This window comes from Corella eumyota, chromosome 4, assembly GCF_963082875.1.
Source record: "Corella eumyota chromosome 4, kaCorEumy4.1, whole genome shotgun sequence".
NCBI classification, from domain to species: Eukaryota; Metazoa; Chordata; class Ascidiacea; order Phlebobranchia; family Corellidae; genus Corella; species Corella eumyota.
In genome coordinates this window covers 7659450-7673251 of record NC_137493.1, presented here as the reverse complement: position 1 = coordinate 7673251, position 13802 = coordinate 7659450, and the positions used below count along the sequence as shown (strand labels likewise).

General features: G+C 31.4%; 1 protein-coding gene across 2 annotated transcripts; it reads right to left on the bottom strand.

Annotated features, from left to right (window-relative positions):
* Nucleotides 1-75: 75 nt before the first annotated feature.
* Nucleotides 76-12606, bottom strand: LOC145749542 (grainyhead-like protein 2 homolog). 2 transcript variants are annotated; one of them, XM_082565334.1, is made up of 18 exons: nucleotides 12479-12606; nucleotides 6484-6688; nucleotides 6246-6328; nucleotides 5828-5952; nucleotides 5458-5582; nucleotides 5160-5261; nucleotides 4695-4903; nucleotides 4142-4224; nucleotides 3955-4025; nucleotides 3612-3723; nucleotides 3174-3322; nucleotides 2713-2814; nucleotides 2501-2573; nucleotides 1775-1981; nucleotides 1431-1639; nucleotides 1211-1327; nucleotides 1038-1102; nucleotides 76-950 (listed from the first exon to the last, which is right to left on the bottom strand). In XM_082565334.1, the coding sequence occupies exons 1-18, from the start codon at nucleotides 12511-12513 to the stop codon at nucleotides 824-826; spliced, it is 2199 nt and encodes a 732-aa protein (XP_082421460.1). In that variant the 5' UTR covers nucleotides 12514-12606; the 3' UTR covers nucleotides 76-823. The 2 variants fall into 2 exon arrangements, with proteins under 2 accessions (XP_082421460.1, XP_082421459.1); XM_082565333.1 differs by lacking the exon at nucleotides 12479-12606 and adding an exon at nucleotides 7587-8597.
* Between the last annotated feature and the right edge of the window lie 1196 nt (nucleotides 12607-13802).

The following is a 13802-nucleotide window of genomic DNA, read 5'->3' as shown; positions in this document are numbered from 1 at the left end:
TAATTTAAGTATCGTTTTTCTTTAAACAATTTCTTTTAAAACAACTTAGATTTTTAATTTATTTATTAAGCAAAGAAAAAAAATTTATACAGATCAATATACAATATAATAATGAACTAAACTCTGTAAATGACGATTTGTAACAAAAAATGTACATTTTAAAAGTGTAGGCACCATTGGTATACAGTGAGCAATATAATAGTAGTTTAATCTAACATAAAATTTAGCATATGTGTTTATGCTGATTAAAATGCGATTCTACTAGTCATTAAGTTACAAGATTGTGTTGACGAAAAATATCATGCAAAGCTGCAAAAGTTAAATAAAATAAACTACAAAATTTATCAAATTGGCGTGCCGTTTTCAAAAAAAAACTAATCATTCAGTAACGTGTCCAGGAATGCATAAAGTAGTACGAAAATAGTAAACTAAAAGTATATATATATATATTATACAGTGAACTTAGTTGTGTTGAAAAGCTTTTTTACTATATAGGTCAATAGCATTATTTAAAAGATACTGTAATATTGGACATAATGCATAGAAATTAATAGTGTTTTGATGTCAATGACTATAATAGTAATCTTTCATTTTTAACAAAAAAACTTTAAAGAGGCATTGGCAATGCTAAATATGACTGAAAGAGTTGTAATGTGAGTGGCTATACTATTACAGTCACATAATTAGTAGAAAGCATAGAATATTTGTAGTGCATATTTAGAAACAAAATTTCAAGCATAAAACTTCGGCCACCAGCAGAATAATTAAGTTAATAAATTTTTACACTTCTGACATTTTAAAATTTGCGATGTTAAGGCTTCGGTTAGACAGAATTTAAAATAATTTTGTGCACTGTTTCATTTCCAATGATTTCGGTTGAAAACTGAATGACAAATGTGTCCTCGTTGCTATAGTGACGAATAATGTTGTCGTCGACGTTAACAAGAATACTAAAAAATAATAAAAAAAGGATTTAAAAAAGATACTAAAAAGTAGAACTTAAAAATGGTGGATATCCAAATTTTGTGAGCACTTACCCCTTCTTTGATTTCTTTAGAATTTTGTAAATATTCTCTGCTGGAATTTCATATTTTTCCTCTATCTGTAACAATCATAAAATTTTCTTAAAAATACCTATTATGCAGAATTAAAACCCAAATCAAAATATAAAAAAAATAATTTTAAAGCGGAATAAAACATTACAACTTACCGCCATTTTAAGCCCTTTAAGCGTTGCCTCCCTTAGCATGACTCCGTCGTACACATCTTCCCCTTCTTTCCTTATATAAAGTAACACCTTTCTACATTCTTCAGAGACTCGTCGAACCTAAAAAAAAACATTAAAAAAATTAAATTTAACTCGCTTTCACTTGTTTACCTAATATTTTATAAAAACACAACACGTATTGGCATAGCTATAGCTGACTTACCTTTGCAAAAGGAAATTCGGTGTCGTCGCAGCTATGGGAACGCTTTGCCGATAATCTAGAACTTTCAAGCTCGGACTGGTGGCCAAGAAACACGTGATCAAGCTCAGTTGGAGCAGACGACAAAAGGGAATTCCCCATTCCACCTGAACTGGAGTGTCGGTTCGCGGAAGGCGAGATGGTCACGTGATTTCGCGCACTGCTGGAATGCCCTAAATATAAAAAAGCCAATTAAAAAGAATTCTATAAACGTATTAGAAACAAAATAATGTAAAACACTTTCGATGTAATAAAAAATCTATACTAACTTTAAGCCAAATTTTACAAATCTACTAGTTTATTCTTACCAGTCACTTCTGGTATAAAGTACACCGATGGGGTCATGAAGTTTGTTACTGTTTTCAAGTATACTACATCATGTCTTTTGTTTGACACAGCTGTAGAATTATTGGATGATGTCCCAGACTGCAAAGGTGGAGTTGTACTGGGTGAACAAAGGGCGGGCTTTATATCAATCGGGGACAAATTCATTTGGCTCGACAATCCAGGAATACCTAACAAAAAACATTTTTAAATATACTATTCATAAGTGTCGAATCTATAATTCTTTGTTGATATTATTTAGAAGAAAACATTACACAATAATTTTAATCAAAATATTATGATAATGTTTATAGGCCTATATTTTAAGCTAATAAACATGTTGTTGTTTATTCTTTAAAATTCATAGAGAAAATCTAGTATTAACTTAACGAGAAAGTCCATATCAACTCATGTTAACTTTGTAAGTAGCCACAAGTGATTAGGTCATCAAATAATCCTTAATTATTTAAAAAATGCACACGGTTAAAGTCTATACACACGACCAAATACCGGAGCATTCTACCGCGTTATTTAAAGAAATGTGATTCATAATCAAACTTAAATTTGTTCGAACTCGAAAATAGAATGTTTCAGTGGGTGTTTCTCCTTTAATTAAACCTATTTACCTACGTAAATCACAAGTTATCAACGTAGGTTGAAAGCCCCTGCTTAAAAACTTTACCTTAAGGTTTACAAATGTTGTTACTTACCTAACTTTGATGAACCTTTTTGCTTTTTTCTCATCGCTTTACGTTCCTCGTCGCGTATTTTTCTCTCGGCGCCCTAAGTAACACAAAGTCATTGTGGTTAGCGGTTTTTGGCGTAAAACTTACATATATTATTACATTGATTTTATGATACAATCTGAATACTGTCACAATCTTGATATTGGGTTAAATAGATGTTATTTATTATGAGCTACCTTATCACAGAAAACTTTGAGCTGGCACAATCCACGGTGATCAGGCGTTCCACTTGTTCGTCCATTAACATATGTGTCAATTTGTAGCAACAAAGGTAAACCCTAAACAATAATATATTTATTTACATTAACTATCTTTATAATGTTGGCATAAATTAATAATATTTTTACTGTAACTTATTTTAATTCATTTTTTATAACAATTCGTCGTTTGGCGAATTACTTTCGGGATAATGATTTATGTGAATTGAATGAATATTTAACAGAAAATTTGCAAGGCGTTTTAAAATTATGAAATAAAATTATGGAGTACTTAATAGTGTTACATTATAACGCATTTCAAACTCAATAATGTGTTTTAAATTGACTAATTTTTTTAATTTCAAATGTACGTCAACTCAAACCGCAATACTTTTTCAAGATATTAATCCATTTTTTTAAATATATTTTTCTAAAATTACCTTAATGCCCTTTTGTGCGCTAAAGTCAGTACTTAGACAGTTGCAGCTTATGAAAATTTTCGCCGTTTCGTTAACGTTCCATGTGAAGCTGATAGCATTATGAGCAAATTCGTCAATTGAACTTATCATACAACTCTCTTTATAATCAGCTGTTAAAAGAATGCATGTTAAATCATAAAGAACTTTCATAAAATGCATCAAGAAAATATCTTAAAAATATTACTACATGTTTTGTTTTAATGTCAAGCGGCAGTAGCCAATTTTGATAAAGGTTAAAAAAGATTTGTATATTTAGATAAAATATCTTGATGAAAAAGTCAAATTTGAGTATTTGTAAATAAAGCAAATTTTTTGGCAAATCCCAGAATGGCTTACGAAAAAAAAACAAAGCACTCGACTAGACGGCCTGTTTAAACAAACAAAAGAAAATTAAATTACCTATGTCGATTATTCTCTGCTTTGCGGTGTGTTGTCTTGCATGCCAATAACGCCAATGCTTTAATTGTTCCTCCTCTGGTTTTGCGTCGCCGAATATTATCTGCACCACACTCTGTAATAAACACGTGTCTCGATTTATATCGTCAAATATGCAAGCGTTGTTTATTTAGTGTACATTAGCGTAGTGCGTACAGCCATTTGAGGTATTAAAAACTAGTGTTTATTCAGAAATAAACAGGTTGTCACGAAATAACTTTTGGCCAATTTTTTTAAGATCTTCTTTATTATAGCTTAAATGAATTTGCGTCATTAAAAATTAGGTAAAAATAAACGAATATATTACCGTAACGTTAGGGTTTTTGTAGCGTATGGGCTGGCCACTGCATTCACGCAACGAAACACAATAGAATAAACCTATAAAAATAATATCAAATTAACTTTAAAACGTAACGTTACTTTTATGTGTAAATTAAAAAAAATTAAAACATTCATATATTTTTAATTTTAAGTAATTTTAAAATTTACATTACCTTTGTTTATATATGACATTGTTGGCTCCCCTTCCTTTTGCTTCAGAGACTTCGGTGCTTCCATGACATATTCGAAATATTCTCTACAACAAAAATAAACAAACTTTAAAAATTTATGCCACACCCGCAGGAACTTTAAAAGAAAAAGAAAGCTAAACAGGGTTAGCATAAACAAAATTTTCTCTCAGTTTTATGATTCTGAATAACAGTGCTGCATTAGACCATAACATGCCCACAATTTCACATTTTCAAAATATAGGGCGTTTACTTTAGTTAATTGACATTTTGCGCAATTTGGAAAAAAAGTAATTCAAAACGGGCGTTTGCTGATATTACTTTGGGCGGAACGTGCATTTGAAGGACAGTAATGAGAACTGGTCATAAAAAGAACCATAAAAACTTATCCCACATACTTTTCAAATTACAGTTATTATTAACACTTATACTTTCTTATGCCCTCGTTAAGTATATGGTTTACCTAATTTGCAAACGCAGCAAAACGCAATATGCGGTAACGCCCGTCTGCAGACTATTGAAATCTTAAAATATTTACCCTGTATAGTTTTTTGGAAACCCTTGGCCTGGCTCCGAAAACACATTAGCAAAACTTGTGTTGGAAAAATCGCTGGCAACACTGGTAACAGAGTTGTTGTTATTACTGTTGTGTGAATGGGGCGAAACAGTTTGCAAATGTTGATCGGGTAAGTTTGGAATCGGCAATGTTTGAAAATGATAGTTGTACTCACTTCCATACGATGATTCCTTTTTAAAAAAATATTTTTAAAGCAAAAAACACAAGTACCTTATTATATTAGCTTTGTCATGCAAAAGCTGTAGTAAATTAAATTTATATTTCGAGAATCTCTTATAATACATTTTTAAAAAACACTTTTTTAAGTTGCCTCATTACTTTTATATTTCTAAAGAAATGCACATTTAATTAACCTATCACTGTTCCATAAGCTCTCCTCTAAATTTTTGTTTTTAATTAGTAACAACAAGATCAAAAGATTCTTACCTGTGGAGATAAATCTTTATTTTCAGGAAAGGTTTTCTCTGGTGTAAGATGGGCGACCCTACCCCTATCTACATTGCTATAATCCGATGGGGTAATTTTTATCTGAAATAAATCCAAAATAATGTAAACTACCCTTACATATATTCAAAACAACTGCATCAACTTAAAACTTCACAAGCCCTAGTGAATAAACCCTTGAACAAATTGCAAGAATTTTAATACTTTTTTTGGTGATACTTCAACCTTTTTTAAATTTAAAAGTATAAACAATAAAACATTTTAAAATTTGATGACTCACATCTCGTGGCCGTTCGTGCTGACTCCGTACCGTGTTCAGGGTAATGACATCATCACTCGGAAGTAACCTCAAATTATTTGCAGGGGGTTTAACGTCAGAACTGCAACGGCTTCGAACTAGGCCGTCTACAAATTAAAAAAAAAACTATAAATATTATTGGAAAAAAATGTAAATATTTAACCTATGTTCGAGACATCTGATATAAACACTTCCAGTAATTAGGATCAAAATAGCTGTGAATTACATGTTGCTTAAATAGAATTACTGGAGAAATAAACGATAAAATTCTATTTTAAGTATGCCAAGCCAGTTAGTGTTTAATGTCATGCAATAAAAACTTCGTCTTAAAATAAATATGATCTAAAATTACCTGGCTGATTTCCACTTAGTTCCCTTGTTCTGACGTTAGAAGACAGGGGAGACAAAATGGCGGAATCTTCAGACGAAATTCGGTTGTTCATTACTGCGTCTGTATCGCACATAGCAGACGACATTCTACAAAAAAAAATGTAAGTTAAATTTTAGCCAAAAGATGCTTTTTATTTTCATTCACTGGTGGTCAAAATACACAATTTTGAATTTTTAAGATGCTTCTGCAGGGTTATCTTGTTAGCATTGCAAACATGCAACAGCAGCCATTTCAAACAATGCGGTTGTGAGTCATGTAAATATTAATAAACACTATAACACAGGGTGTGCATCGGAATGTTTTAATGACGTGACACTAAAAAATTCAACTTAAAATTTGGCGACGTTTAGCTGCTTGCAAAATACAAAGAAATACAAACCTAATAAATTGAGGCGACGCGATGCCATCGTGGGAGGATGCCAAGTTAGCTTGATAAGATAAAATTCGTTTTTCTCTAGGAACCTTTCGCAAAAAAATGTAAATATAATTTACAAAAATAATTTACAAAAAAAGCTTAACTTTACTTTGCAGAAACTGTAAACCGCACATACAGAATAATAATAATTACTAACTCGTAGTCTAAATAATCCAGATAAAAGCTACATAAAGCCCCATACCTTGTAGTAGTCATACAGAATCCCAAGTGCTGCAGCCGAATCCTCATCTCCTTGAATAGACATCATTGCTGTTGTTGCTGCTGTGAGTGGGTTTTCCAAATAGGATCTCCAAGCTTCGTCTTCAGTTGTATACCGAGACGAGTTACTAATTGAAACTGGGTTGGACGCCATATTTATTGATGCTAAGCCTCCATTGTCTCCAGATCTATAAAACAAGTATATCTATATTACCTTAAGTGTTATAAATATAAGACATTAACTTACAGCATAAAATAATATAGCAATTTTGCGTTTTTGGTTAATGTATGTACTTTAGTCTGAAAAACAACATATTTATTGCAAAACCACTATAATCTTTCGCACATGACCACTTTAAAAGAAATCATGACTGTAATTAATTTTGCCACACACAGTTATGCCTTCTTAAAAAAGCTACAAAATGTTATCAGATTATAGACAACTTAAAATTCAGATACAACCAAAGAAACCCCAAGCTTCATTAAGGTACATAGCTTGGTGCTACGTAAAATGCGATTGTGGGCAAAGAGGCACGCAAGGTTCTGTGTGTCATGTCTTACCGCACCAGTTTATTGTCATATATGTAAGGTCATTTACGTTCTTGATGATTTAAATTTGCATATACTGACGCGTTTTGGGTATTGGAATAACGTAAAAATTGCTATTTTAATACAGAAACACGTAAATGCCACATAAAACATAATGCATTTTTTACTTCTTTTTCTAATTTAAGAACAAATTTTAAAAGAAAAATTTATTGTGTACGGGTTTAAATAAAGTATTGAACTCAAAAGAAATGATTAAAACCAAATCACGTTTAATATTTTTCAATCTTAAAGTTTTCAAATTGATTGTTGTGGTTCGTAATCTCATTTAATTACACAAGGAATTTCTTTTCTCGCGTGCGAATGATTAAAAAAATGTAACAAGTTCTAATATTATTATTTCTTAGTATATTTTTTTACTTAATAGCTAATGCTTGTTTTTTTTCAACATTTTTTTCTGTTTTAAAATTGCAAGCACCCTTGCATTTTTTTATTTGATAAATATTTAATTTTAATGCACTATTGATAATAGTTTCAAACCTTTCAGCGTAATATTGTCGTTCCGAAAAATTGTTTAATTTCAAAAAGTCTGCCTGGTCGCAATGCTGGGAAAGCACCTCTTGTGAGCTTTCAGGCAACGGTTGTAGTAATGGATTCATGTAATTTGAATTATCCAAATGCGAATTTGCTATTTCTGGAATTTGGGAATTTTGTAACGGATAAGAGTTTCCAAAGTTTGAAAACTGTCCATTTTTCCCGTACTGTCTTAAAATACTATCCGAATGTTGCCTGCGAATTGGATAGGATTTTTGATAGGAAATAGAGCTGAAATCACGGTTGTTGTTGCAAGTACTCCAACCGACTTCATTTTTATTCCAGTCTGACACATTTTCCCAAATCGGATCGTTTTGTTGCATGACAGGCAACTCATTACTCTTAGAATATCTCTGCAGTTCTTTCTTCAAGCTTGTGTGGGTGTTTTGGGTAGGAATCTCGTTTGAGTGATATGCATTGAGATTGTTGCATCTGTTTTTTTCATACCGAGAAGTCGATGTACTGACTGAGTTTCTTCGAAATTGTTGTTGCAATTTGGCATTGTTTGCTTGTATATATCCATTTTGTATTGGGTTTGTAGTATAACTGCCTTGTATATCCATTCGTTGTTTGTTTTGGTTGGTCATTTTGTTTAACGTTGAACTATCATAGTTTGAATTAAACTGGTCGTTGTAGGCTTGCATGTCGGGTTCTAAGGACAGTAGATCACAATCACTACTTGATGTATAACTGCTCTGATATCCTGCGTCGCTTAGCTTTCTATCAATTGAATCCGAGTACGGCTCAGATATTATTGTTTGAAAATTTTGACAAGTATTTTCGTTTGCTTTAAGCATTTCGTAGCAAAGTTTTTAAGACTATGCCTTTTCCACTTATAGATGATGCTCCTTTATATTAACAAGATTGTTACAAGTGCAAAAAAGGCTTTCTAAATATACCAAAACCTAACTTCAGTCAAATAAATACTTGATATTAATTACTATCCAGATTAAAATATTAACATTATTTGGCAATTTGATTTGATAACTGAACTCTGGATCAAGATCCCGAACTATTTGTAGATGAACGAAATCGGTTGCTATTTGAAGCCGGTGAGTTATCAAAATACATTAAGTCAAAACATCAACAACTCCAAGAAAGCACGCCGACGTCGCTATCCCGTTTGAGCCCGGTCTTTTAGTTCATTCTCCTATTTCTTGATTTATTTTCAGTGACAGTGAGGCCCAATGTGCGTCATTATGTCCAAGTGTACTTTTTAGCGAAAATTCTCGATTGCCCCAAGGGCTAATTTCGCACGCACGCGACTCAAACCAATGTGAAGTTCTTGCACAAATATTTGGTCGTATAATCAAAAAACATGTATTTTATTGCAATTTCGACATCATTAATTAAAGTTGGTGACATGAAAATGCATTTAAAGCATGTTCAGTTTAATCTTGCATAACCGTTCCATGCAAGCAATGCTGCGTATAGTCGGACGTTCAAGAATTATCCAGAATAGCGATAAGCGGAGTCTAAAAAAAGAATGGCTTTTTCATTTGCGTAGACTCGGCTAACGTGGCATGCACTTAAATTTTAATTTAGCAGTCGACATGGAGTTTCCGTTTATTAATATATTATATCCGATTTTAGCATTCTGGAGTTAATTTTAGATTGTTGACATTAACAACCAAGTTGAATGTTTTCAACCAAAGATTGCCAAACGCCCATTTACTTAAAAAAAATGCATTAAGTCTATTTATAATGTGCGTGGGCTTGCTACACTGTTAATTTATCTGCCATAAATTACTTAAATAGATTTAAATAGATGAGTGTACTTAAATAATATTGTCCCAAACATCTAATCAACATATGTGTTGCCTAATTTTATGTAAATATTTATTAGGCAGAGATCATAGTTATAATTATGAAAATTGTTTTTGTTTATGTCGTTTAGAATTTGTCACGCTTAATTTCAATAACTTACAACACTTTAAAAAAAATAAAAAAATATAGGCGTTTATAAACACGCCCTTAAAATTGCTGTTTGTCAAAATTGTAGTATTGCAAACGATGTAGTCTGGGTAACTATTTTAATCAAAGTAATAAAAAAGTTCAGATAAAAACAGTATTAAAAAAAATGTACCAATTTCATTTGTTAAAATAAAAATCAGTAAAAATAATTTCTGTTCTAACAAATAAATTGTTGTTTTTTTCAAAAGTCATAATCAGGTTATTTATTTCGCTGTAAAAATATTTTTTTCACCCTAAAAATTGTTGTCTCACAAAGTCCTAAATGTCAAGTTTGATTGTTTATCGGTCGATGAATCACGTAAATGCGTGCAATGCAGCGCAAGGCTTGGCAAAACCGAGTTGCAAACCTTTTTATAAAGGTTCCATGTTATCGCGGTAGAGACGTTGGCCGCTGGCTTAAACGGATTATACTCTATACATTTCTCGCCATTATATCGTACTATTCAAAACAAGTTACGTGATCCATTTGCGAAAAATATTGTTTTTCACGCTGGATTTTTTTAAGGTCATGTGGATACTACAAACGATAATGGTTTGTACGTCGTCTTTTACATGAAAAAATTAATCTTTTGGTAAAAGTTGGAAATATTAGAAAACAAAGTGAAAGGCCAAAAAACATTTCGTGCTGAATTGGTTATTAAACAGAATACCGAAATAGTAGTGACATTAAGTATTTTAAGTAGAGGTATAAAAAGAGAAAATTTGTAGTAAATAAAAACTAAAAAAATCGAACTTTGCATCTAAATGATGTAAACCGTAACATTTATAATAAACAACATCCTAAAATCATTGATTGGGTTAGCCGTGATTTTTTAAAAGTACGTCAATGGTGGGATATAACTAAAAATAATTCTACTGCGTTGAAATGCTAAAAGCGGCATGTTAAAAATAATCTTAAAATGCCCGTCTTAGATACGGTAATAATGGCAACAACATTGCTCTGGTGCGACTCCAAGGAAAACGGTCGTCACCTTTCTACTGCTGAAATAAAGTTTGTTGTTTAAACCCGCTAGTGGGCGATATTGAGACACATTAAATTTGTTAATGCAGCGGTTTGTGGATTGCAAAGTTGCTCTGAAAGGTCTTGTAGCAGTTATTCAATGTGTTAAATTTAAAGAAGTACAAAAACTAGAACATTTAAAACTTATAGTTTATAAATTATCCAACACATTAAATCAAAAGAAAAAAATTTCAGATCTCCCTATCATTTTCATTTTTCTACAAAAATATTAGTACTAGGTAACTGATCATTTTTCTACAAAAATATTATTACTAGGTAACTGACAGGGAACCCTTAAGCAAGGCAATATAAACGGTATAAGATAAAAAAAACAATTAGCGGGCTAAATATTGGTTGATTATTTCGATAACATCATAATTTGCCAAAGACAACAAAAGATCAAGTTAAAGTGACGTTACTTTCCTTTTATGTCGTAAAGTCGTTCTTTCCACATTAAAATGAGACCAAATTAACACTAAACAAAACCAAGCCTGAAAATTTGAAAAGACAGAAATGTATTTAACTAATCATCGTGTGAGAATGATATGTGTACAAGAAATAATGCAAAGACAGAAATGTATTTAACTAATCATCGTGTGAGAACGATATGTGTTCATAAAACTTTAATTCTGTGGTAAGCTCAAAGATACAAACAACAAAATCATCGGTAACACATTACATAAAAAGTAATTTTGACAATGTGATAAATCTTTACAGTTTAATAAAACGTACTATATATTGTGAATTTTGATAGTTCAGCACAATCCTTAAAAACCATAACCACGAGATGAGTTGGCGGATTAAAATTTTTTAGTAAACAAAGATCGAATAAAGTAATAGTTTTGAGAATTAAAGTGGTTGTTATTTTAATTTTCACAAAACAACTTTTAAACTGAATTCGAAATAGTAAAACAACTCAGACTACTGAATTGTAATTTTATTTATTGTACATGATTTTACAAAAAAAGTGATTTTTTCCGAATAATAGCCTTTGGCATAAACATACCTATTCTATTAACTCCACACTTAACTTATTCTCTATATGTCTGCATACAAATAACCAACAGGTTTAAAATATAATTAACAATACTAGTACAGGTTAAATTTAAAAAAATAATGAAATAAATTTTTGGATTTTGTAGAAATCTTTTTTTTTTACCCAAAAGTTGTATTTTCTAAATTTTCGCCACCCTGTGGTGATAGTAAAAATATTTTTAATGATTTTTATAACAAATTTCGATAATTATGAATTTTAACCTAATTACATAACTTCACAAGTGTTTATCTTATAAGAACCAAACAAATTACTAAGAAAACGTGAAGAGTGGTAACACACAAAAATGTATTTTCTCTACTCGTTTGCGAGTCATCACAAAATAAAAGTACCTTTAAATAAAATACAGACGCACCTTGTAAGATTAACCACGAAGCATTCAAAAAATCTATTAACACCCGATGAACTAAACAGATTTAAAGGCTAGTTTGTCTGTTTTATTGTTTAAAAACTCCCTTCTAATTAAGTTTTCTTTGTTAAAAATTGTAATCTATTTATTTATAGCAGACAAGTAAAGGTGATTTGCCGAATTGTGCTTAAAAGTGTATGTTACAAACTTAAATTTGCAAACTTGTTAAGTTTACTAAAAGTAATATTTCATAGTTACATTTATATGGGCTTCTATAACCTTCACTTTATGTAACAGTATTAAATCTAAAGCTAATTGCAATAAATACCACATAGGTAGTTCTTGAATTTAAAAGAACATGCATATTAGGTATATTCAAATGTATTAAAATATGTTTAAATGTAAGCATGCTATTTTTACATAAACAGTGTATTTGATTAAACTTAAAATTGTTGACTTACATTTCATTAAAGTCCTCGTGGTATGCAGTCATCATTTTCCAGTACTTCAACCCCCTTTTTTTTTTGTTTGCATTCACGTATAGCAGTTTGTCCAGATTAACTAAAAAACTCAAAGGCTGTCTAACCTGTTACTCCAATCTGGAAAGAAAACAATGCGAAAACGTTTCCCAATGAAAATTGCCCGAAGAGAGATTAGAAAGTTCGCAAGTATCGCGCCACGAAAAAGGAAAGCGTTGATTGTTCACTCCGGGTAAAGTACGGGCGACGCGCAGACGACTTACGTTTTATCTTTTCTATTGCACTTGGTAAAGCGAAACTTTTACAAGGTCTAAAACACCGCGCATAATTATCGCAATTACCACGAAAATTTGACACACAATTAACGTGTCTATCTATGAAAAATTGGACCGCAAACAACTTAACATATACGACTTGTTCTAAAGCCCAGCCTGTTTTAAATACAAACTTTGGCAAGAAAACATTTTGCGTGATGACTGTGAATATTTTAAGTTACTTAATAAGGCTCATTACTTCAATACATCGACCTTATTTAAATTGCCTTAATAGCTGAACAACTGGACAGGCGACTTTGTTTCAAAAGACTGGTCCAACATGTCCTGGATACTGGTTTAACAACTGTCGCACACAACTCTCATAACTTAAAATAAAAGTCACTGCGCATCTAGCCCTGGCTGGCGTAGGATGTACAGTACTAGCTTTAATAGATTTTGAATGAATGAATACGTATAAGTTTTACAAGTAAACAGGTTGTTAATCATAATGATGGAAAAAAGATAATATAAAGTATATCTACAATCATTTTTTTATAGGATTGTGGTAACAGAAAAAATATGTTTTTAAAGCAGGGTACTTAAACATTAGTTTGTTTACACCTACAGAAACAACCACAACAACCGGATATCGTTAAATTTGTGGAATATTTAAAAATTTAAATGCGAAAAAGAAAAAAAATGAAGCTTCGGGTTTTTAAAGTCAAAGTTTATGCAACCACGATTTAAAGAAATTTGACCCAACAAATAAAGGTTACTGGATTAATATTTATTATGAGAATTACCGTGTTGAGTAATCAATATATTATAGTTACGAAAAAAGGTTAACTCATTGCCTATGCGTTGTCACCGTGGGCCAGTCTCGTTTCGCCGTAGCCCAAGGTCATAGAAGTCTAATTAAGCTACATTAAAGCGTGCACGTTTTTATCAAACCACATTTCGCAATCTTCATACCAAGCACAAATAGTCCAAATCGAAATATCTACTTCGTAAGTATGTCTTCTAGGCTGCTGGAATCCCACAATCTTTCAATT

Bases quoted from the DNA above. Each gene is read 5' to 3' on its own strand.
- LOC145749542 (XM_082565333.1), bottom strand. From the start codon at position 8,437: ATGCTTAAAGCAAACGAAAATACTTGTCAAAATTTTCAAACAATAATA. The intron at 3,323-3,611 runs GTAATTTAATTT...TTCTTTTAACAG, and splicing joins GCAGAGAATAATCGACATAG to CTGATTATAAAGAGAGTTGT. The intron at 2,574-2,712 runs GTAGCTCATAAT...TGTGTTACTTAG, and splicing joins TCAAAGTTTTCTGTGATAAG to GGCGCCGAGAGAAAAATACG.